We start from the raw sequence: 26812 nt of genomic DNA on the forward strand, positions 1-26812 counted from the left end.
TTCTTTTACCTAGATTCAGGAAAGGAAACTCATACGACTTATAAAGTGATAAAGGGCAGTATGGTGGCTCAGTGGTTAGGACTGCTGCCTCACAGCGCCAGGGATCTGGGTTCAATTCCACCCACATTCTCCCTGTGTCTGCGTGGCTTTCCTTCAGGTGCTCCGGTTTCCTCCCACAGTCCAAAGATGTGCAGGTTAGGCGGATTGGCCATGTTAAATTGCCCCTAGTGTTCAGGGGTGTGTAGATTAGGTGGATTGTAGGGGATGAGTCTGGGTGGGATGCTCTGAGGTTCAGTGTGGACTTGTTGGGTCGAAGGGCCTGTTGCCACACTGTAGGGATTCTATGATGAGATAAAGCTTCATCCAATATTTTAAAGTATTGCAGAATTGTCATAAAGAATATTTTTGTGGATTATTTTAAGAACATAAAATTAGGAACCAAGGAGGCTAGACTTCGCTATTCTTTTAGGTCTTATACAGTCACTTAATGACCAAATATGAGGTCCAAGACATTTGTGTAGTTTTCAAATAGTAAGTTTCAAGGATGACAGTTTAATAACGGGGCTCGCACACAGGTGCCTAACAACTGCCAGCAACACAGCGTAGTGAGCTGATGATCATAGAATCGCTACAGTGTGGAAACAGGCTATTCGGCCCATCGAGTCCAAACCAATCTTTCGAACAGCATCCCACCCAGATCTACCCTATCCCTGTCATCCTGCATTTCCCATGGCTAATGCACATAACCTACACATCCTTGGACACTATGGACAATTTAACATGGCCAATCCACCCAATCTGCACATTTTTGGACTGTGAGTAGAAACCGGAACACCTGGAGGAAACCCAAGTAGACACAGGCAGAATGTGCAAACTCCACACACAGACAGTCGTTTGAGGGTGGAATTGAACCTGGGTCCTTGGTGCTGGGAGGCAGCAAAGCTAACCACTAAGCCACCATGCCATCAGTGCCGACCACTAAGCCACCGTGCCATCCCATTAATCTTGATATTAGTCCATCTGGAATGCTGATCTGAAGTTGGTGCTGCCACTTCTGAACATTAAACTCCAAGCAATGTTGTGCTTTAACTTGAATGGACAGTACACTAAAAGGACTTTTCTTCTTCAGTCGCGGGACATGGGAATTTATTGGTTATCCCTATTTTCCCTTGAGAAGGCGGTGATGAACCATGGTCTTGAACTGTTGCAGTCCTTATATTGCAGATATAGTCAGGGGAAAAAACTTTCAGTATGTCTACCAAATGACAATGCAAAAATGGATATGACCTTCCAAACCAGCAGGATGCATCACCTGGAGCAGAACCTGTATGTATTAGTGTTCCCACGTACCTGCTGTTCTCCTAGATAGTAGGCATTCACATGTTTGGAAGGTACTAAGTAAGAAGCCTTGGCAAGTTGCTGCAGTGCATCTCAAGAATGGTACATACTGCTCACACTATGTGCCAGTGGAGTTTATGGCTGGGAAGGGGTGCCAATCAAACTATCTGCTTTATATGTGACAGAGTACTGTGCAATCATCAGCAAACATCCCGATTTCTGACTTTATGATAGTCATTTAGGAAGCAGCTGAAAACTGTTGGCCTAGGACACTACCCCGAGGAACTCCTTTAACAATGTCTGATAAAATTGGCCTCCAACAAGGTTAAACATCTTCCTTTGCACTAAGTATGGTGTAAGCCAGCCAAGAGTTTTTTTCCCTTCACTTCCATTTGTTTCAATTTTCTGATGACTCCTTGAAGACACACTTAGTCAAATGCGGCTTTGATGTTAAGAACACTCACTCATATCTCACCTTTGGAAGTCAGCTCTTTTGACCCTGTTTGGATTAAGGCTGTAAACAGGAACTCCTAGTTCTGAAGAAGGGTTGCTGGACCAGAAATGTTAATTCTGATTTCTCTCCACAGATGCTGCCAGGCCTATTTAGCTTTTCTAGCAATTTCTGTTTTTGCTTCTAATTTTCAGCATCTGCAGTGTTTCTGGTTTTTATTTAGTATTTAGTTCACTGCCACATCTCTTCCAGGCACACCCATCCTGAAAAAGTTCTGCTCCTCTCTCCGACAAGATTTCCGTTCCAATCTTTTTCTCTTGTCCACCGTCATTAATTTCACTGTCACTCCTGGTGTTTGACCAGCTGTTTGCTAAAACCCATTTCCAGAGCAACATCACATTCTACACTGACTGCTTCTGGCTCAGACTCACCCCACGTGGACTCCAACTCAAGTTTCATGCTTCTTGCTTTGAATCCACCCAGGATCATAGGTATCTCTGCAATGTTTAACGTTCCACCGACAGCTGTTCTCATCACATCCTGAGATCCACAGTCAGTGCCATGCGTCGTTATATGGACACTCTTGAACTCCCGCTGCCACAGCCCCTCTTCACACTGGCTCAGAGCTGCACTGCTCCCCAGTTCCACTTCATGTGCCAACTCATTTGGCCAGTTGTGAGGAAGGGTCACTGAGCCCAAAACGTTAACTCTGAATTCTCTCCACAGATGCTGCTAGACCTGCTGAGCCTTTTCCAGCAATTTCTGAATTGTTGGAATTAGATTTGTTTTGCTTTTTGCGAACAGGATATAGCCCACATCACCAGTGCTATTTAAAGGGATTATAGCTACTTACATTCAATTACTAGATGATTTCTTCTCGCTAATGGAGCAACTATGTATTATTGGAAATTTCTGAGATTTGGCTAAACTTCTGCATTATTTGCAGAGAGTGGTATGGTTGGAGCTGAAGTAGATCTTTGGTCATTTGAAATTTTGCGTTGAAACAAATTTTGGAGCTTCCTCTAGGAAATAAAAACAGGAGAGAATGGCGAGTGGCCATGTGAAGCAGGACAAGCTTCTAGAACAGTGAGCAGGAGAAGGGATCACAGCATGAGTCATTAGAAAGGACGCAGGAAAGATTCAGAAGAATGCAGTTCCTCATCCCTGGAACCAGTTATGAAGGTAGATTGGAGATGTTAGGACTGTCTCACACAGTGAATGACTGGAATCTGGAGTGTAGTGCCTAAGTGTGTGATGGAGGCAGTTGACATGGAGGCTTTCTGAGGAGTTATCTGAAGAGGAAGAACGTGCTGGATTACTTCAGGGTGGAGAGAGAGAGAGAGAAATAGCCGAGATGCTCAAAAATTTAATCGACCAAACTGTTGATGTTAACACTGTAAAAGTTTTTGTGAATCTGTGATACTGAGCGTACTCAGGAATCAATTAGCTATGAGGGCTAATGCTTGAGATGTCTTCACTTCGCCAAAGAGGTCATGGCTGAAATTTTTCAATTGCTGTGACCAGAATTGCAATGTTAAACCTGGGAAAGAACAGCCTGTGACTCACGTAAACAAATCTGGAGCAGCAGTAGGCCATTCGGCCCCTCGAGCCTGTTTTGTTAATCAATAAAGAAGGATTTATCTATCTCTGCTGACAAATATTCAATGACCCTGTCTCCAGTGCTTCCTGGGGAGGGGAGCTTCATAGACTCTTGACCCTCTGTGAGAAAAACAATTCCTCCCCATCTCCATCTTTAATGGGAGACCCCTTATTTTTAAGCCTAATTCCCCAGTTCTAGTCTCTCCCATAAGGGGAAACATTCTTTCAGTATCCACCCTGTCACCCTTAGATTCTTGTATGTCACGATTATCTTTCATTCTTGTAAACCCTATTAGGTATAGGCCCTGTGGCTTGTAGTACACTGCTGCCTAAGGGCAGTCACCAAAGCTTGCTATGCCCACAGAAACATTTTTATCTCATTCCGTCTCTCCAGAGTAAAGCAGACTGCCCAATGGCTAGGTGTTGCTTGGATTGCAAGCTTCCTTGGTATAGGGTGCCATTGGCTGTACATGCATTATGCTTCATGTACTCTCAGCCACTTTCACAAACTGAAGGGCAGGTCACTCCCTTATTGTCCAACTGGTGTGTAATAATAGTTAGTTTACCATGCTGGTCAATGTCCATTAACCCAGTTACAATTCCTTAAATCTCCAGTCGTCCTCTATGCCACCTGTATTTGAACCACCTTATAAGCTAAAGGGTGGATACTGACCAACAAGGGTTATCCACTCATCAGCCGGCTCAAGTCTATGGTTCAAAACCCACAGGCCTGTGCGTAGCAGGAACATTACAAATCACAGCATCAATATCCTGAACCATTGCTTCCTTTTGTCTTTTCTGCTCTGGAGGAATTCAGCAGTCCTCAGCTCGATAATGGGATGTTCCAAGCTGCATAATCTGGCCATGATGAGGGAGCAGTCTATGCTGTTACCAACTTGGTAATAAGATGAGAAGCAGGAAGTACAGGAAGTGCAACGGGGAAGACCATAAAGACAGGCCATGAGATACACAGGCCCTTTCTGCTTGATGGTTACATGATCAAGTTATTCATCGATGGTACCTGTAAACTCTACACTTTGCCATTCACCAACAGTCCCACATTCCTCCCCTTTCCTCTATCAATGACCAACTCAATGTGTTCTTTTCTGACAAAAAAAAGTGTAAAAGAAAGCACCAGAAATATACATTCCAATCAAATGTTATCAATTCAATCATTACATAATATGTACAAAATTTCCCTTGTGTACTCCCTTCATGTGTTTACCTACTGTCGTGTTCTAAATCATTGGCTCCCCACTGGCTGCAATATGGATGCTGGAAGGCTGTGGACCTTCAGGTGACACGACAGACTGCCTTGGAGCTTTGGACATGGTGGGCTAAGTTTCCGACGGCACTCTCTCAGGAATCTGGGACAACTGGCTGACAAAACCATTTGGGCATGGAAAGAGTGGGAGTGAGAATGGAAATGCTGTCATCTTGAAAGAGAACAGCAGGCCTGTGGGTCTTTTTTTGGAGATCTCCCAAGTTGGCTCTTCAGTAACCTTACTCGCCTTTATGATAAAAGCTTGACAGACTGCTGTAACACTCGTGAACGATGGTATCGAGGGCCATGGTGGGGGGAACAATCTGATCTTCCACTGCAACACACAGATTTTTGATGAAAACCCTTTTGTGTTATACTGGGAACTGTGCAAGTGGCCATTAGGTTTTGTATCATCCACAGATGTTTTATGTGGAAAAGGAAGGGTCAGGCTTGACAGTGTCTCATGCCACGTTGGAGCTGGACTTCTCTGTGGTCCACAACTTTTTGTGCGGTCTTTCCAGTGTATCAGTGTCTGTTTGGGTACATCCGTCAGCCTTCCTCTGGTAGCCTAGCCCATCAAAGGCTTCATCTGACTGCTCTTCAGCACATCTAGTATGTAACCTAATCCTCCAGTGAACTGGCAATCATTCGCCACGTTTTGGTTTCTCCACATTGGAACTCAGTTACTCACTGCAAGCTGAGTGCTAGCTGCCAAAATACATGCAGTGTCTGTCTCTGAGCTAGTGACCGAGAGGGTAAGATTAACTTGGCATTTTTTTTCTTCACAGCCTTGCTTATATTTCTCCTTCCACTGGAACAGATCCAGATCTTGGGTTTCTGAAATTATAGTGGAATAAGCGATGAGTTGAAATGACGGGATGGGAGAAAGTAAGAAGAGTATGCATACATCATTGTGGGAAGAACAAGAAGTTGGAAAAGAGATGGAGTATTTGATAAGTAGACACCTTCATCACCAATTCTTTAGGCCCCTCCACTGGCTATGGCCTCAGTAATAGCCCTTTTCATGATGACAAACACATCTCCTGCACAGGGATATTTGGAAACACCTCCCAATCCTGTGCTCTTTACTATCTAGAAGAATAAGGACTACACCACCTAGTCCAAGTTCCCTTTCAAGATACACAACATTCTAACTTTAAAATAGTTAATCAAACTTTCCTCCTCCCTTTGTCACCATTCCAAACTCACTACTTAATATCACAAGGTTACAACCATCGCATGGACTGCAGCATTTCAAAAAGGCAGCTCACTATTACCTTCTCAAAGACAATTAGAGATGCTCAATTAATACAGGTATCCCAGTGCCATCCACATTCCCTAAATATGTTACAAAATAAACACATGTGCTTCTGTTCTGGTTCTTCTCTGCTGCTTCCTGTTATGGGCCACTTTCTCCTACAAGGAAGAGGGAAGTGTGTCACTGAGTGTCCCACAATATATTTGGATGACGCAGCAGTCTTGCTTGAATAACCATCAGTGGGTGTAAGCGGTACATTGTGGGTCAAGGCTTGCAAAATTACTGTGTCTGAGGGCATTTTAAAGTGCGTCAACTGAAACGTTGATACAGATTGTTGTTAGTGCAGCTAGCTAAGAATGAGGCTAGTGGCGTGGTTGGAAGGATGCATCATTGAAGACTGAAGTCACCCATTCTTGCAATTCATGTCCAATCATTAAACCTGTCCCTCTACAGCACCACAACAATGTTTTAAAGCTACACTCCTGCAATTGACATTCACTGCTACACCTTCCACTGTGTTTGGAGGATTTCCTGGGTCCCTCTCTTTTCAGGCTAACACTCCTTCCCTCCATGTTGTGGACTAAGACAGTCAGTGCATTGACAGAAACCCTTGATCTATGCTGTCTCACATGTTTAGCTGTGGCTGAAGTATCAATTCACATTTTAAAGATCCCTCACCACTCTTCACAGCCAAAATGCACTTCTCCTTTAGGAGGCAAAGGCTGTTTTTAAGCCGCACTAGCCATTTATCATGTTGTGTGTAGCCAAGAAACAGTCACACACATAATTTTCAAAACAGTAAGGAATACAAATCACACACATTGCTGACATCGCAAGGAAGAAGTGCATGTTAGTCCCCACACCCTCCCCCCAACCAATAACTAAAGCTTCAGGAATATATGAAATAATCTTTGTACTTTTCCAACCCGGAAACTTACATCAAGCAACTGCAAGGGTACAGGGGCATAGCGTACCATTTTACTTCTGACCTGATTTTCTGGCTCTCCTGCCATTAATTAAATAAGCTGAAACAATGTTACATTATGGACCAAGCGTTGAATCAGAGCACTGCACTCGACTGCAGAGTTGATTTAAGGCAAAGAAAAACAAGCACATAAGTGTTAATCAAGACGTTGGAGATCAAAGTTACTACTCACCTTGGGACGTTGGGAACACGTGTGGGCCTTGAAGGGATCTGCGGGGGACATCCAACTAAGTCAGCGTTGCTGGAAATAGACAGGGTGGGGCGGGCCCCTGGACGGGACGGAATGGGAGGTGCTCCTATAGGTGGAGTGGATGAGGAAGGGCCTCGTCCAAATGATCTGCTTGGTAGATGACCAGCTATGGGTTGCCAGTGTTGAGGTGCAGGACAGGAAGATGGTGCTCTGCAATATATAAGTTTATTTAGCGTTATTCCTCAATCATGTCAAATGCAACTGCCATATAAATGCAAATAACTCTTGTTTCTTTACACTTCATTGTATTACATTTGAAAATGGTAACAAATCAGGACAGATTAGGAAGGCAGGCAGGTAAGCATTCACCTCTGGGATTCCACATATGAGCCCAAGCTGATAGAACAAATGCCTTTACTCTGAAGGTTGCAACAGTACTAAATGAAGAACTATTCTTTTATATCCATTATGTAAAAGTAAACCAGCAGTCTCATTCAAAAGCCACCATAAGGATAGAAAAAGGAAAATCGATACAAGTGAAATTCAGAATTCTCTCCTTGAGCATAAAGATGGTGCCGAGGTTTAGGGACAACAAAGTTTGTCCCTCTGGCGGTCTAGTTTTTAGCTCATTATAAAATGATTGATAATGGACATTGGAAAAAGATCGTACAAATATATCGAGGATAACAAAACAAAACATCAGTCATATTTTAAATACTATTGGTTTAAAAGTCAAGTTCAAGAGTATCTTATAGCCTCTAAATATGTCATCAAATACATACATCAACAGAATATTGCTTTTTTAAAATCAAAACGGAAACTACGTTTAAAAAAACAAATGATTTAAATGATCTAAATTTTGTTGTAAAATGCTTCCTTTGTTTAGCATTTCATTACACTTTGTAGCCTTTTTATTTAGTTTTTTTTAAGAAAAAACTGTACAAAGTGCTTGCAGAGAAAAACAGATGGTTACTAAAATATTTAGGGATTATTTAAGGTCAAAAAAGCAGTTTGGATAGTATAACAGTTGCAAAATTCCACTTAGGGAGGGAAGTATCATGGTATTGAGCCAGAATTTCCACAAAGAGAGAATGAACACGAATGATTTAGGTTCAGAATATTTATATTTGAATAATCTCAGCTAAACAGCCAGAAGAAACAAAACGTTTGTTCCGATAAAAGTTTCAGGGTACCTTCCAAAAGAACATTGATATGTTTAGCAGAATGGAGAGTAACAAGCTGAAGTCCAAATCTAGGACTTCGAAGGTTAAAAGAATGATTTATGGAACTAAAATTGTTTTAACAAAAAACGTTGTCAAATTAACTCAAATTGACACACATAGTTTGAGGGGTGATGTTATCCATGTTTTTTTAAATTGTGGTTACTTGACATGTAATGTGAGCATAGAACCGGAATGTGAATGTACAAATTAAGCCATAGGGAATGTAGGTGATTTGAAGGCCCCCTCTTCACAAAGAGCAGTGAGCACTTAGATTTGATTCCCATGAAAACAATTGTATCATCTGACAGTTTTTAAAAAGCACTATATGTATAAGCCATGAGGGCAGGATCAAAGCTTATAGAAACAATATCTTCTTTTTCTTTAGTTCCCTGCCTAAAGTTGACTATTTGCTGAACCACGAACCTGAATCTACCTCAAACAAGGATTGAACCCCATGCAATTGCTCTTTGCGCACTGGCTGGCTTGTCACAAGCATGTGACCTCCACCTCTGCTGAAAGTGCCTTTGTGTGCAATCTTTGGGAGTCACTACACAAATCGCTTGTAACATGACGTCAGAGTGGAGCTGCTGAAAGTGTGTGGGTTTTCCGAGCTGTAAGACAGCCAGCTAGTGACATGAGCGGCAAGGAATAAGAAAATAAGTCTGCTACCTTGAATCACATGGCAATTCAAAATGGCAGTGCATTTTCCACTCCCTGCTACTGTGGAACTAGGTAAGAGACAGAATTAAGTTTTGAAAAATCATTCCACATGCAACAATGACCAGTGAGACAGTAAAATGCCTGATGAGTAACAATGACCCTCAGTTCATGAGTGAAGAATTCAACTGCTTCAAAAAGCATTGGGGAAGTCAACATCATATACTGTCTCCACACTATCCCAGTCAAATGAAATTGCTGAAGCAGCAGTGAAAATTGTCAAAGCGATGATAAACGAGTCAAACAAATTCAGCACAGACTAGTACAAGGCATTCCTTGAGTGGAGAAACAGATCTACTGAAAGCACAGAAAGCAGTCAGTCCAAAGACTAATATCATGTTGTGCCGAACCTTCTCTTCGAGATTTCCTTTCATGAAGGACACTAATGAACCAGTTGGATTTTTACAACAGTTGATAATGGTTTCACAGTCACCATTACTGAGACTAGCTTTACAATTCTAGATTTTAACCATTGAATTTAAATTCCACCAACCCTTGCCCCAAAGCATTAATCTAGGTCTCTGGATTACTGGTCCAGTGACATCACCACAACATCATAAAACAGGTATCCGATCTAACTGGACCACCATGCTGTAATAATGTGTAGAAAACAATAATTACTGAACTTCTATGATCAAAGAAATATCATTGTAAGAAGGGCAATGGATCGTGGATAAACATGTAAAATTATAAAGTATATTGAAGACCTGACTAACTTATCTTAAGTTGGAAAAACAAATTTTTGAGAAATATTTCTGAAGCAGTTCAGTGGAGTTTGGATTAATGTATTGGCAAGAATCAGAAATCTGTCTTTTATTAAAATGGAAGGGTTATCTTTGCGCTATTTCTCATTAGAAATTTATAGTTATGGTCATATCAACGACTCTGACTGAGAGCACAGGCTGCACAGTTGGAATACACACAGTTATGAGCCATAGATACGTTAATGGGATACTTCTGAGTTCCTTTCAGACAGGGAGAGAAACACTACGATTGTCAATCCATGGCTGGAAGGACAGTGGTTTCTGATTCTTGGGAAACTGGGAATATTCTTAGATCCACCAGAAGCTCTACAAACTGAATGACTTTCACCTACACTTAAACCTGAAAGATAGCCACTCTGTTGCAGAAAGGGGCGCATGGTGCATTTCAGGAGCAGGAAGGCTGACGAGGGTCTAGGCCCGAAACGTCAGCCTTCCTGCTCCTATGATGCTGCTTGGCCTGCTCTGTTCGTCCAGCTCTGCACCTTGTTGTCTCAGATTCTCCAGCATCTGCAGTTCCAACTATCTCTGGTGCATTTCAAATAAGTTTTGTGTAGGACAGGAAGCTAAACAGGACTTCAAAAAGTGAGATAAAAAGACCAGCTGGTTGCAAGACGATGGTGGAGATTACCCAAATAACAATCCTGTAGTATAAGAAATTAAAGCCCAAATTCAGGTTCAGGACACAAATCTAAGAACAGTGGCCCTTCAGAGGTAGAGGTAGAGGCAGAGGCACAGTTATAGGGGGTGAGCAAAACTATCTTAGGTCTATGCATGGTAATTTGGAACCATGAATATACCCATTCTTGATTGGTGAAACAAACGTTATTAAAATATAAATACATTAATGTAATTTCCTCAGGAATGAAAGTTAAGATTATATGATTAATTAATGTGAAGCTGCCACTTAAACTATCCATTCTGGATTCATACCTGCACCCTGAATGTAGCCAGGAATCATCAACAGGAGGGGGTAAAGGAACAGTTATTGTGTTAGTGTCGATGTCGCCGATAATATTCAGTGCTTCACAGATGGCATTGTATGTGCGTAGAGTTTCATCACGCCGTTGAGCCTGTTCAGGTGATTCCTCCATCAAGGTGTTTTGGTCCTCTGAGGAGTAGAGTTTTGCTAACAGCTCTGCATTGATAAAGTCCTTTGTCTATGGAACAGATTTAAAACCATGACATGAACATCTTGCTAATTTCACGTTAAACTCTACCTGCATCATGTAAAAGTTCCCCTCAAGTTCAGAAGGTAACAGATAAGTTCAATTAAAGTACGTGAATCTGTAATTAACATGACGATTTGGCTGTTTCATTAAGACTGCTGTTGGAAATGAATCAGTACAGACATCCCATAGATTACAACACTAGACCGTTTGTTGTACAAGTCATATTGCCATCAGTGCATTTTGTTTTAATACTTTCATTAATACGTAAAAGAGAAAAATTACTTTCAACTCAGCTACTTTCTGTAAGCAACTTCTGCCAATTCTCAGTCAGTCAATTCGATTAAGGTAACAAATATGTTTGTGGCATAAGCTGTTGCTCAATATGAGATGAAATTGACACAGTCATTAAGTACCATTGCTGAGATATTCCCACCTATCCTCAACAACAGTGTGAAATAACCTGAGGCAGTCAACATGTAGACATCAGCTTTTAATTTTCACGTTGGTTTTAAGTGTCACGCTACGACCATCAGGAAGGCCTTGTGGATAATGTTGACCTTGAACCTCTGGCAATCATAGAGAATTGGCTGACTGGCTGAAAGCAGAGAGTGGGAATAAAGGGGTCTTTTTCAGGATGGCAGCCAGTGGCTAGTGGTGTTTTGCAGGGGTCAGTGTTGGTATACATTAAGATTCTAGATGAAGGAAGTCATTGTTGCTAAGTTTGCAGATGACACAAAAATAGGTGGAGGAGCTGATAGTGCTGTGGAAACAGGGAGGCTGCAGAAGATTTGGACAGGCTAGGAAAGTGGGCAAAGAAGTGGTAGATGGAATGCAACGTGGGCAAGTGTGAGGTTATGCACTTTAGTTAAGAAAAATAGAGGTGTGGACTATTTTCTAAATGTGGGCAGGTTTCGGAAATCTGAAGCACAAAAGGACTTAACAGGCCTAGTTCAGGATTCTCTTAAAGTTAACATGCAGGTTCAACTGGCAGTTTGGAAGGCAAATATAACATTAGCATCCATTTCAACAGGGCTGGAACACAAGAGCAGAGATGTACTGCGGAGGCTGTACAAGGCACTGGTCAGACCACATTTGGAATATTGTGAGCAGTTTTGGGCCCTGTATCTGAGGAAGGATGTGTTGACATTGGAGGAGGTTTACAGAAATGATCTCAGGGCTTGTCATATGAGGAGAGGTTGAGGACTCTGGTGTGATGAGAGGGATCAGATTGAAACTTTTAGAATACTGAGAGGCCTGGATTGAGCAGACATGGAGGGGATGTTTCCAATAGTAGGTGAGACTAAGACCTGTGGACACAGCCTCAGAGTGAAGGAGACAGTGCTTTAGAACTGAGACAAGGAGGAAGTTCTTCAACCACAAGGTGGTTTATCTGTGAAACACACTGCCACAGAAGGCTGTGGAGGCCAAGTCATTGAGTGCATTTAGGACAGAGATAGATAGATTGTTGATTAGTAAGGGGATCGAAGGTCATGGGAAGAAGGCAGGAAAATGGTGTTGAGGAATGTATCAGCTATGATCGAATGGTGGAACAGACTTGATGGGGAAGCAATGGACTAGTGGTATGATCGCTGGACTGTTAATCCAGAGATGCAGATAATGTTCTGGGGACCCGGGTTCAAATCCTGCCATGGCAGATGGTGGAATTTGAATTCAATAAATATCTGGAATTACAAATCTAATGATGACCATGAATCCATTGTCGATTGTCAGGAAAAACTCTTCTGGTTCACTAATGTCCTTTAGGGAAGGAAACTGCCATCTTTACCTGGTCTGGCCTGCATGTGGCTCCAGACCCACAGCAATGTGGTTGACTCTTAACTGTCCTCTGGGCAATTAGGGATGGACAATAAATGCTGCCTCGCCAGCGACGCCCTCATCCCATGAATGAATAAAAAAAAGGCCAAATTCTGTTCCTTCTATCTTATGATCTTATGGTGAGTGTTATTGTAATGAATGATTCAGAACAAACCTGCAACATATAACACTGACATTTTTAAGTACAATCCTGTGTTAACTCAATTATTTTTTTTTGGTACTTAGAGGGACAGTTTTAAACTTTATTCATGAATTGAAGCATACTTTTAAGTACTGTCAATAATTTACAAGAGAGGAGGAAAACAACAACAAACTCCATTCCTGGATGTGACGGTGGAAAGAAAAGAGAATGGTCACTCACTACAAAAGTATACAGGAAATCCACGCATACTGACCAGTTCTTAAACTATCACAGCAACCACCCCAACTCACACAAGAGGAGCTGAGTTAGGACCCTGTTCAAATGGACCGCTACACACTGTAGTACACCCAATCTTCAGAAGGAAGAAGAACACCTCTACAAGGTATTTACCAGGAAGGGATACCCCACAGCTTCATCCACAGATACCTATCCAACAGACAACACAACCAGGACACACCAAAACCCAAAACAATAGCCACCATACCATATATAAAAAAACACCTCAGAACTGACAGCCAGACTACTCAGACCGCTAGGAATCATGACAGCACACAAACCGACAGCCACACTAACACAGCAACTGACCAGACCCAATAGATGCCATGGACAGAACGAATGTGGTCTACAGGATACCATGCAGAGACTGCACAAAACATTATGTGGAACAAACAGGCAGACAACTAGCAACCTGCATCCACGAACACCAGCTAGCAACTAAACAACACGACCATATGTTCTTGGTTTCAATACACACAGATGAGAAAAACCACACTTTCAACTGGGACAACACCACTATCATAGGACAAGCCAAACAGAGGACAGCCAGGGAATTCTTGGATGCTTGGCATTCACTCTGCAGACTCCATCAACACACACATAGAATTAGACCCGATATACCAACCATGAAAATGCACAACCGGAACTGGCACCTACCGGAAGCAGCAAAAACCAAACCATATAAATTCGAACCGGCACAAGACAACAGCGCTTCACAGGAGGCTCCACGGCACTGAGGATGTCGCCTAGTAACGGGACGAAATGTCTGCTATCAAAGCTCCCAGCTCGGTGAACACATCAACATCTACAACTGTCAATAATATTAATTTTACTTTGGGATGTTACAAATATTTGTTACATTGTGGAACACAAACGATCTTGTATTAATTATTTGTTTATGGCATGTGGGCAATACAGACAATGGCTTCATTTAATGCTCATCCTGAATTGCTTGAGAAGTACTGCTGAGCCATTTACTTGGATCATTGCAGTCTCCACGTTTACTTCCACAATGCTGATAGGGAGAAAATTCCAGGATTTTGACCCAGAGACAATAGAGTGAATTTAATGCCCCACTACTGGTGGCTTTAAAGACCAACATGAAGACTGGATAGGCTTGGAGCTGTTTTCTTTAGAACAGCCAAGACTCAGGAGAAATATAATTGAGGCATATGAAGTTATGAATGAACTGGAAGGCATTATTTCCATTAGAAGGTCAATAATGAGAAGCCATAGATTTAAAATAATTATAAAAGGATTTGAGGGCTGTTGAGGTGTAATGGTTTGACATGGAGTCTGTTAAGAGTCCAAAGGTCACTCCTGCAAAGAGTGATAGAGATAAAAATTCTCTGCACATTTAAAAAATATTTGGATGGCACTTGAGGTGCCATAATTACAGACCTACAGGCCAATAGCTGGAATGTTAGATAGGCTGGATAATTTTTTCACAAATGGTCTCCTCTGTGCCATATATCTTTGTTTCTGATATTAGAAAAATGTTGACTACATGTTTTTGCAACTAGGGCAATTTCATTCATAGCTAAAGGATGAAGATCAACTCTGCACACAAACTCAAGCCTTTCAGCGGTCATTGCAACACTACTGTGCTTCAAGAACTTCAGAGTAACTTTTCAGTGTTTTCTTTGTCCTCTCCTGGTGTGCAGACCATTTGAGAGTTGAGAAAACAGGACCTGGCTGGGAAGATGCTTTTAAGCCTTCTACACAGTATCCAATCCACTATCACTGATTTTGCAGGAGCTTTATCTGATTGTGCGATGAAGATGGACATAAGCATTTGTTTGACAGTCTTCTCCTTGAATCTGGAAAATGCAGCAGAGGCATAACTGATGAAATTTCTCGAACACTCTTATGAGCCATTGCTGCACAGCCCAAGACTCACTGCAGCTCAGGAGTATAGCAATGACAACTGCTCCACCAACTAGGAATGGTAGATGACTTGACTTGCAGTGCTGTTTGCTGTCAAGCACTCACTGCTGGAGTTTGAACCGATGCAATTTGTGCTGTGTTGGATCTCCTTGTCAAGGGTGGGTTGCCAAGGAATGGTACCTGCTCAACATCTTCCAAAATCACTCCTTCGACATATGTGGGAGGCATAATATTTGACTGACAAGATATGGGTCAATATGAATTTTGCTTTGCCAACATTCAAGGACAGTCAAGTCTCTTCTATACAGAATCGCACAGGTCAAGAATGACTTGCAAATCTGCTGCAGATGACGCTGCAGTCATCCACATACTGTTGAGCATTTACTTCTTTGGTGGTCAGTTTTGTTTTGACACAGAGACAAATAAGATAAATGAGGCAAATGAGTTTTCCACCTAGGCAATATTTAATACTCAAAAGAGAGAGCAATTCATGTTTGATGAGTGAATAGCCACCATCGGGTTGATTGTAAATAGTATCAGAGCTATCATACAGCCTCGCTCAATACCAATCCTCTAGCATTCACAGTACTTTGCTTTCGTTTCTGTTTCAGGCATCTGTTTCAGATCTTCCATTCAAGGTGGTTGCAGTCATATCATCCCGAAACAGTTGCAGGATTGTGATGAACTTCCTCGGACATGTAAATTCTGGAGAACAATCCACAAAGGCTCGTGATTTACTGTGCCAAATGGTCAAGTTGGTGAATGCAATGAAGAGATCCTAATGTTGTTCTCAGCATTTTTCCTGGATTTGCCTGGCAACAGTGTTAGAGGTACCTCAGAAAAGTCTAAAGCTACTCTATGGCTCTAGCAGGATTTCCACAGGCCCCAGGAGGGAGGTGATGCAGGAGAATGTCTCTCAGGATTTTCCTTGCTATGGACAAGAGGTGAATATTGTGATAGTTTCTGTGAGAATTATTTCTTGAAGATAGTCTGAACTGTCACATTCCTGAAGTTGGATGGGAATTATTTTTCTTCCCAAATCTGCAGGATACAGATGTGGAGCCTTGAAGTGATTTGAGCTGCTTGCTGGTTTCCTTTCCTCCTAATCCTGGGTTATCATGCTGAATTAGTAGTCTTTTCAGAGAGTAACTGAGCTCTGCTGACCAATGTGATCCTAACAATTGTCTCATTTATCCTGGGTAGGAGCAGGAGTAATTGGCGTGAATGTTTTAGTGCTAGGAAGGAGCAGAATGCGGCCAGATTTTCCTTTCTGGGTGGGAAACAGGTCAGGATTACTTCCTTAACATGTACCACAGAGAGAAGGAAACATTCAGATTTTCCTTGGGACAACCAATTAATAAACTTGAATACAATTGTGCCACAGTAGATGGATAGTCAATGGGCAAAACAAGATTCGCTCTTGTTGGAGATGGTCATTACCTGGCACTAATCTGGTGTTAATGTTACTTGCCATTTATCAGCCCAAGCTTTGATGTTGCCCAGGCCTTGTTGTATCTGGACACAGACTGCTTCAGTATCTGAGGAGTCACAAATTGGGCTGAACATTGCACAATCATCAGCGAGATATTACAAGACGTCATGGCTAAGATCACTTCAGGTCTCATTAGCCATAAAAAAAAGTACGGTTCTATTTCAAACCAGAGTCATTTACGAACAAATTTCTTGGCTTGCTTCCTGTATTCTAATAATGTTAATATAAACCACAGTGTGAATGCAGTGCTCAGTGCCATAACCCAAATCTATGAAGTTTCTATTCTGAAGAAGTTAAGAGGCATAAACAAAATAACCAATGTTTAATTACTTAGGACCAATTTAAACATTTAATATTCTTTCATCATTTTTCCTACAGTGATTTAATTTTTAAAAATCAATTTCGTTGATCCAAGAATCTGATGTCTGACTCTGCTCACTTTAATATTTAAATTGACAGTACCATTAGAAAATAAGAATCTATGCAATATAAAGGCATTAACCTAGAAGTCTCATTTTTAAACTGCTACAACAAAATGGATTGGACTGAAGTTAATCTCAATCTTTCTGCTTTTCGCAAAATCCGAGCGCCATCTATGATAAACCTAGGAATTAAACTGATACTCCTCTCTGTTGATATGTCAGTGAAATTTAGTCAGTTCTTCCCAGAATAATTTGCCCATCAGTGACGGGCATTTTAGGCAGAGACCCAGATATGAGTGGGTTTTGCTACAGGCAGACTGGTAGCCCCAGAGACACGGGGGCAATGAACAACTGAGAGGGGTGGGAGAGGGGGGCTAAGGGTCCTATTTGGGGTGGCCTCCACTGAGCACAGGGCATGTCAGGTCAGCTTGAATCCAACTTCCAAGGATGTTGCAATCCCCACCACTACTGAAGTACCAGCGGCAGGGAACTCCCTATCAGGCCATTAATAGGCATCGTACATGGCACTACTGCCATCTCATCCAATTTCATAGCCTTAGGGAAGGAGTCTTACAGCCATGTCATAATGTAAGGTAACCTTTCAATGAGATGCTAGTAGAGTAGGGCTTCTGATCCTGGCACTTGACAGCACAGTAGTTCAGTGGTTAGCACTGCTGCCTTACAGTGCCAGAGACCTGGGTTCGATTCCATCCTCGGGCGACTGTCTGTCTGGAGTTTGCATGTTCTCCCCATGTCTGCATGGGTTTCCTCCGGGTGCTCCGGTTTCCTCCCACAGTCCAAAGATGTGCAGGTTAGGTGGATTGGCCATGCTAAATTGCCCGTAATGCTCAGGGATGTGTAGATTAGGTGGGTTATAGGGGGATGGGTCTGGGTGGGATGCTCTGAGGGTTGGTGTGGACTTGTTGGGCTGAAGGGCCTGTTTCCACACTGTAGGGATTCTATGGTCTATGGTCATTCTATGGTTCGTCCACTCCTTCCGCATTTCTTTTCTTTTCCTTATTTTGTCTTTTATTTTACTTAACTCTTGCTGAAGGGCTCGGTTGCAGTGATGGCATCGGCGACGAGTCGGTCCAGCACACAGGCTCGAGTGGGCCCAGCAATGAGGATTTGTGGCGGCAGTGTCAGAGGTTCTGCATCAACAAGGCCGCTCCAGCACTGACTCACGCTGTGGCAGAGGTGAGTTTGGGTTCCGAGTGACATCCAGCGCAGATTCATGGAGGCTGTAGTGGAGGTGGGTTTGGGCGCAGCGCCAGACCTGACAAGATCAGCTGCGGCTTCATCGGTGAGATGGGCCCAAAGTAGTCTCATGGTGGCGGCAGTGTCGAATTTGGACCGCCAGCATCATCAGTGGCATCTCAACTAGCACGGTCCAGAGAGGACTCATGGTGGAGGGGAGATGGCACTGAAGAGTGGTGACTTCCATTCTAGCAGCGGTGGGGCAGCGAAGGGAACTTGCCATGGCCATGGCCCATGATGGAGCACTTAACAAGGAGGACTGTAAAGTTGGACACTTTTTCTTTATTTCTTAATTTTTCCTGCCTTTATATTCCGTGTTTTGGTTTATTTTTCTGTGTTTTATGATAGTGCTGGACAGTAGGGACATTATACAATACTTTTCATTGTATTTTGTAATAAAATACACATGACAATAAATAAATCAAAAACAACTAAAAAAAACATGTCATATCTCAAATCAATTCATCAATAACAATGCAAAATATGGAGTCCCCCATCTTACCTGATTTAGTCCAAAAAATCTTACTATTTTGCACCACAATTAATACTTTAAAGAATTAACTCATATATTCTATGATTCAAATCAAAGATGCATAGATGATTTACAGCATTTACAATGGAGGCCATTCAACCCTTCTTTCCTGTGTTAGCCAAAGAAGAGCAATCCAGACAAATCACACTTTCCAGTTTTTAGTAGCCTTGTGGGCTACGAAGCTGATTGTTTGTCAGGCCTGTGGTCTCAGCAATGTACTGTGTGGTTACACCCTATAGTGCGTACTATATAAAAGATGCACCACAGCAACTGATCAAGGCTCCTTCGAGAGAACCTTCCAAACTTGCAACTTCTACCAACTAGAAGGACAAGGGCAGCAGATGCATGGGAACAGCTCCAACTGAAAGTCACCTCCAAGCCGCACACAATGCTCACTGTTGCTGCATTAAAATCCTGGAAGTCCCTCCCTATTAGTACTGTGGGTATAACTAACCACCATAAGAGTTCAAGGAGGCAGATCACCACCACATTCTCAAGGGCAATTAGACATGGGCAATCCCACATCCCATGAACAAATGAAAAGAAAGAGTAAATGTATACGTTTTCTGGGTCAAAATAGTTGACCTTTAATGGAAATCAAACTCCAAGGTTTACCTAATGTACTTGGAGTTTTATATTTTATTGATAGACCAGATGTATCAGTGATAAAGAATACTGCAACTCCAACTTGGATTTTTTTTAAAGTAAAAAATCAGCCCAAGGCCCTTCACTGTGGTGCAAGGAAACAAAAATGGACTTTAAGTCAAAGATATTAGGAGATGTAATAAAGAGTTTATTCAAAGAAGTAAGTTTTGAGCTTCTGAAAAGAGAATAGGAAGGTATAGAAGTAGAACAGTTTATTTGAAGGTTTTCGCAGCTGAAAGCATGGCTGCCATTTTTAAAGTATACACAGCTTAGAAACAGGCTGTTTGATCCAATAGGTCAGATGGTGCTTATATTCCACATTAACTTTCTCCTGCCATTCTTCATCTAATCTGAAGAAAATATCCTTCTCTTCCTTTCACTTTCAGGTGTTTATCCAGCTTCCTCTGAAAATGTATCCATATTATTCATCTCTAAAACTCCTTTTGATAATGAGGTTTACATTGTAACCATCCTTTTGGCCAGAAGTTTCTCCTGCTCTGTATGGAGAATGAATGTGGAAGAGGCTGAAATCATAATAAGGGCGAATTTAAGAAGTGTTAAGAGTTTAAAGATTTGAGGAAGAAAGCGCAGGTTGGATTCAAGCCTGAGGACAGCAATTTCAATTTTGAGGCATTGGGTGAACTTGAGCTGGTAAAAATCAGCGTGAGCGGAATGCAGGGAGCACAATTTTGGATAACATGAAATTAGCAGAGGCTGGTCAATGAGAAACTATCCAGCAGACATTGAGTATGGAGGTGTCAAAGGCATTAATGAGAGTTTCAGTGCTAAATCATAGATGGTGACTGATGCTACAGAGCTGGGTGCAGATGGACTTTGTAAAAGAGTGGATATAAGCCCAGCTGCTCAATTCAGAATAAGATTGCAAGGCATGGTTGAAAATAGACTGGTTAAAGAAAGTCAAATTGTCACTTCAGCACTAAGATCACAGCAAACTTTAAATTAGATGCAGTATGGTTTGAGTGCATTTGCAATCATTATTTTTCAATGATAGATCTTACTGGAATTTTAAGAACATGCAGGGTCTAGGTATCTCATCAATTGATGATATAGTCATATATAGAAACATTAAAAGGTTAATTTAGTACTTTGACTAGTATCTCAAAGTCTATATTTGTCTGATTCAGCATTGATGAAGACCCAATCATGGACCGAACAGTACATCAAGTATACCAGAAAGTACAAGAAAACACAAAGACACACTAGACAGTGTTAAATTTCCACAAGTTTCAATATGTGGTAGGAACAAATGGGTCAAAATAATTTTGATTTTAAGTCGCAATATGTTTGGTATCAAATAGGGAGCTGGCTCTTGTTGTCTATTTGACCACATTAGTGTTAGCCCTGAGAACTTTCCAAAGCCAGTTTCTAAAAGTATAGCAAGTTATAGATCATTTCATTCAATGCAATCTCAATTTCAGCGACAGGCATTGTATCTATGAAATTATTCAAATATTTTACGCTCAGGATATGCAAAACCTCCGCTCAGCTTCTATCTGATATTCTCATGTGGCATTTGTAGCAGATATTGTATGAACTATAGACCAGATCAAGCTGAATCACTGACTTACGCCATACATTTTAAAAATGGATGTAGAATTATTTAATTTCAGAAAGGAACCATATAAATGAAAATATTTTTCTTACTGTTAAACAAACAAAGTTACGAAACTTTGCTGGACCAATTCTCAGAAAACATGTCCAATTTTGATCCCTGCACATGGGGAAGGATTTCAAAGCTGAGAAGGTGTGGATAACCCAATCTAAGTTTCTTGGAGAAGAGGAAAGACTCCTAGAGTTAGGAACAAAAACAAAAAGTACTGGAAACACTCAGCAGATCAGCCATGAATTACTGCTGACACTCCAAATCTTTTCTCAAAAGTTCTTATTGACCCCGTTTCTACAAATAATAGTATTTTACACAATCCATTGCATATAAAGATTTCAGTGAATATAACATTGAAAGAAGTTCACATTTTTGAAGTTAGAAATGTGTTAATATTATATCTAACTGTATGATCTTTGAACCTTCTTTGTTTGGGATCAGCCAGTTGGATTGCAGAGTCTATTCTGGTCCTGCAATTTCCTACAAATCAAGTCATCACAAACTGTTGGATGATTAAATGCTTTCTCAATCAATCAATCAACTGACTGATGTATGCCACTTTATAGAAACTACCAGCCATCTATCTTTTCCCTCAATGATTGAGAGACAATTCATTTCATTTACTGGGCTAATAAAAACAACAGAGCTCATGGAAACCTGATGGGAAGCATGTTTTAGATATTGTTAATGATTTGGCTTCCTCCCAAGCTAAATAACTCAGCAAGGTATAATACATGTGTTAGCTATTTCTGTAGCAATTTAGGAGGACAACTTTTTTTATGGTTACAAAGCAAAAGCAACAATTATTATGTATATGTAAACTTTAAAAAAATAGGTTAACTTCATTATAGAATACATCGTAAACCAGTGTCCATATTCATTTTTCCTTGAATTGTACAACCAGAGAAAAACTCACACTATTTATCATAAGGTGCATAATTATCTTTGGCATAAGATCCCGTATGGTCTTGTTAATGATGCACATGTATGACTCTACTAAGCTGCGAATGGTCTCGACTTGTCTCTCCAGTTGAGGGTCTACAGAAAAATTATCTGCACCTGTCTCCTCATTCTCAGGCTGTGCAGAAAACAAAAACACATACAATTAGAGGTCAGGCACTATAATAACATCTATCACAGCATCTTTTTCTTATAGAGTTGTTGTGTCAAAAATATTTATCAATCAAAACCAATGGTCAACATGACTTTTAACTGAGGTCCTGGATATGTAAGATATAATGACACCTTGTATAGATGTGAGGAAGTCAGAATTGGAGAAATTTCATTATGCAGCATGATATAATAAACAGTGCTACTAAAATCCACAGTTTCAAACCACCACTAAAGATGTTTAGTTGTCAGGTAAGCTGGTCAAAGTTCACATGGCAGCGATGAGTAAAATAGCATTGTTTAAATGTAATTTTGCTTGTTCAGATTCAGAAATATGGTCAGGGCTGGTCTATTCTGTATCAGAGTCCAATACAAGAACTTTCAGACAAAGAAAATAGTCAATGGACTCAACATGTCTGTATATTTTTAATTGTTAACAAAGTTTTACTATCTCCACAGCCCTCATAGATGCTATGAATTTTATTTTTTTATGTTGTTGAATAATTTCAAATTAAAATAGAAAATGGTAAAATTGCTTAGCAAGTCAGGAAGCATTCACAGAGGGAGAAATAAAGTTAATGTTAGTGACACCTCATCAGAACCTAGAGATGCTGGAGATTCACAGATGTACTCAGGTCTACAGCTGTGGTAAAGGCAGGAATTTGTTGTGGGGGTTGGGTGGGAATGGTTGTTAGAGTCAGGAAAAAGATAAAGGTATGTGATAAGGCAGGGGAGGGGTCGGATTTATTAAATATCAGAAAAGATGATATTGCTAAGCAAACATGGGTGCCAAATAGAATATACATCCAGAGAAATGCCAATGGTTACAGTTGAATAGCAGAGGGGAAGGAGGCATTAAAGATCTGGCAAAAAGGAAAAAGGCTTCTGTGATCCATGAATGTGGCACAAGACAGTAAGTAAAACTATGGACCACCCACCAGCTGTATACTGATATAGACACAGCAAAGCACTATCTCATTCATCCTTGATTCTCAATGATTCTCAGGCAGCCAGCCTGTTATCAGCACCTGCTGTCCAAGGGATCAGTAGTTAAAGTCCTAAGTTTTTAACTTCAAAGATAAGGCCAGTGAAGTGCTTAGCAGAAAAATTAGATGCTCTTACTTGAGCTTGCGTTGAGCTTCAAAGGGACTGTGTAAGAATAATGATGCCAGAGTGGCAGTGGAATGGAGACTTACAGTGGCAAACAAATGGCAAGCTTGCCAGCTGAATTAAACTGTTTACAAAAGGGTTAATCAATTTGTCTTTGGTTTGCACGGAGTAGAGGAGACTACACCTCCAGCAGTGTATACAATATAATAAGTTGGAAGAAGTGCTCATTTTAAATAATGAAATTTAATGTTAGTATCATTTTTAACTGGCAAAATGGTTAAGTCTTAGACCATAAGTTCCACATACCATAGCTGTAAATAGTGAAAATATAACAAACTTTCTCAGTGTTTAGTATTTACATTTATGCAGAAAAAGGACAAAAGATGAAACATGAATTTGAAGTGAGATCATGTGCTGGCAAACTGTGATTGAGCACAAGGGAAATAAAGGTGGGATGGAATATGACTTACAAATAAATTTTGACTTCAAATCACAATGGTGGAAAAAAAATCTCCTTGGCTACAAAATGCATTTGAGAATATATGGTGTAATCAAGGTTACAAATGAATATATATAAGTGAAACAAAACTATGTTAAGTATGTACGAAATAGGTGGAGTAGGCCGTTCGGCTATTTGAACCATACTCTGCCACTTGATAAGGTCATGGCTGATATGGTTGTGGTCTCTATTTTCCTGTCTACCTCCTATATAATTTATTCTCTCAGTAGTCTAGAACCTATCGAACTCATCCTTAGAAATATTCAATGACCCTTCCTCCACTGCTGTCTAAGGGAGAGAATTCCACCAAATTTACAACCTTTCGATAATAAAAGTTCTCCTCATCTCCATATTAAATAGGAGACCTTTTATTATTAAATAGTGCCCCTTAGTTCCAGTGTCCCCCAAATGGGGAAACATCATTTCAGCATCCACCTAAACCACCTTTCATTCTTTTAAACTCCAATTGATACAGGCCCAAACTATCTAACCATCTTGGAACAGCTTTTAACACAATTATGTTCTTTCTTAAATAAAATGTTGCCAATGTTGTTTTTAGAATTGGGCAATTATTGCACTTTTCTCATTACGTTTCATATGAAGCATAAAATATATATTTCTGTTAAATAAAAATGATGTAACATTTTCAGACGTTTCATTGAAGCTCAAACCAAAACTATACACAGTACCATACAAATCCCGTACAACTGCAGCAAAACTTCCTTGCTTTCATATTCCACTTGCAATAAATGACAATATTCCATTTGTATTCTTAATCACTTGTTATACCTGAATGCCAACTTGTTGTGATTCTTTTACCAGAATTTCTTCTGTGCTGCAAAGTTTGTCAATCTCCCCGCTTTTGAAGAATATGCTGCTTTTCTATTCTTCCTACCAAAGTGGACAAGTTCATACTTAGCAACATTAGTAACCAGCTGCTAAATTTTTGTCCACTCACTTCACCTATCAATGACTCTTTTGCAGGCTCATGTCATCTCCACAACTACCTAGAAAATAGCGACAATTTCCTTGGAAGTACTGTCCACAGGGAAAATTGGTGATACCACACAGCAAACGGAAGCATTCTAACTTCAATTTATCAAATTCCAAATACTTTTGTTTACTTATATTTTACTTCATTTATTGACAATAAACAAATACTTTCAACAATGTAACCTTTCTCTTTGTGAAACAGTACTAGCAACAGTTTACAGAAATTATAAAATTATTTATACATTATAATTAAAAATAGCATAAAGGAGGTATAAGAAGCTGAATTGCACAGTATTTTTATAAAATGTAACAGATTATAATGTTGAGAAAATGAGCTGCAACTAAACTTTTGAAAATGTTACATTATTTTTATTTAACAGAAATATATATTTTATGCTTCATATGAAATGTAATGAGAAAAGTGCTATAATTGCCCAATTCTAAAAACAACATTGGCAACATTTTATTTTACATTACATCACAACCTTACACAAGCCATTACTAAGCATGATAAATTAGCTCATGTAAAATGTGAAAGCTAGGCCTTAGTTTGAAGAACTAATAGGGCTTTAAGAATATAAAAATACTGTAAAATATAAAAAGTAAAGAACAAACACCAAGGGAACACAACTCAAGATGAAATTCCAGAAACTACATCAAAATTGTTCCAACAGAAATATTTAAATTAAACCCACAAAGGTTAAAATCATCAAGCAATATAAGTGGTCAATTATTCAGCATTTACATCGGAGTATGGACATCAAACATTTTGTTTTAAACTGTGCATTAATAGTGAAATTCAAACCAGAAGATGAACTATGACTGAACAATTACTTCATTGATTTACCCTTTCCTTAAAAAAATACACACAAAATAGTAATTTAACTCTATGGTAGCTTCTGACAATTGCAAATTACAACGAAGTGAAAAAAAAACTAAATTTTGATGTGAACGATTCTTGTCAACTTTTCATAGACAGTATTTGTTTTGACTATCACTGGTTTCACTAAGTTGGAATACTGCAGGAACTCAACATCGTAGAGTTCTTTCCCTGCTTTTATTTACTAATGTAAACTAATAACAGACCTTACTTCCGTCCCATCACCATCACCATTTTCTTTCCATCTGCTAATTGAGAAAACACTGATTCACAATGGCTAAAAGTAACAAGGAAATATATAATTTGAAAGAAATCAATTAAATGCATATGACTACCAAACCCCCATCACAATGTTACAATACTTACACACCTGGGATAGGATAAGAACATAAGAAATAGGAGCAGGAATAGACTGTTCATTCCAGCTCCTCATAGGCTTCAATTCCCTGATACTTCAAAAATATATCTACCTCCTCTTTAAACATGTTCAGTGATCTAGTCTCCAGTGATTAGCCTCTGGCATAAAAATTTCCAGGCATTCACTACTCTCTTAAGAAGAAATTCCTTCACATCTCAGTTTTAAATGAATCTCATCTTATTCTGTAACTTTGTCTCTTCATTCAAAATACCCCCACTAGGGAATCATGTTCTCAACATTTATACGGATAGAGCTACAAATGCTAAATTGTTAAATGCCATCATTAATTAGTTTATTTCAAATGCATTTACTGTAACGGAACATATCATTCTTTAAAGATTTCTGTCAAAACAAAAACTACAGTGATGACTACAAACGGATATAAAACACAGGTGGTGTGCTTTACAGCATTGAAAACAGGCTTTACACTAAAAAAAACCAAACAAATAACAATGTTAGATGGTGAGATAAATTCAGACACTCCTTATGAAAAGACTAATTCCCTGAAAATGCAAAGAGAACGTTTTCTGGCCATAGTTTTTTTCTACTTCTGGATGACAATTAAGAGGTTAAAGTAAATGCTGACAACATAATTAAAATAACTCACTTATTTGGTATTCTCATTTGGTGATGTACACATGCACATTCATACAGTGCCATAACATGTATAGGTAAAACTTGTAGACTTTCATTCCATTCTAATTCAATCACTTTGGAACTACATTCTAAAC

The 26812-nt window shown here is 40.1% G+C and overlaps 1 protein-coding gene across 1 annotated transcript in view; it reads right to left on the bottom strand.

The window, feature by feature from the left end:
* Positions 1-4638: 4638 nt before the first annotated feature.
* Positions 4639-26812, bottom strand: part of dnm3a (dynamin 3a) — a 180501-nt gene continuing 158327 nt past the window's right edge. The window contains exons 18-21 of the mRNA XM_048602174.1: positions 21988-22149; positions 10720-10946; positions 7068-7295; positions 4639-5489 (exon numbers count right to left, since the gene is read on the bottom strand). Of these exons, the coding sequence (XP_048458131.1) occupies positions 5447-5489; positions 7068-7295; positions 10720-10946; positions 21988-22149 (660 nt within the window). The 3' untranslated portion in view covers positions 4639-5446. The remainder of the gene's footprint in view (positions 5490-7067; positions 7296-10719; positions 10947-21987; positions 22150-26812) is intronic.

Source organism: Rhincodon typus, chromosome 10, assembly GCF_021869965.1.
Source record: "Rhincodon typus isolate 14 chromosome 10, sRhiTyp1.1, whole genome shotgun sequence".
NCBI classification, from domain to species: Eukaryota; Metazoa; Chordata; class Chondrichthyes; order Orectolobiformes; family Rhincodontidae; genus Rhincodon; species Rhincodon typus.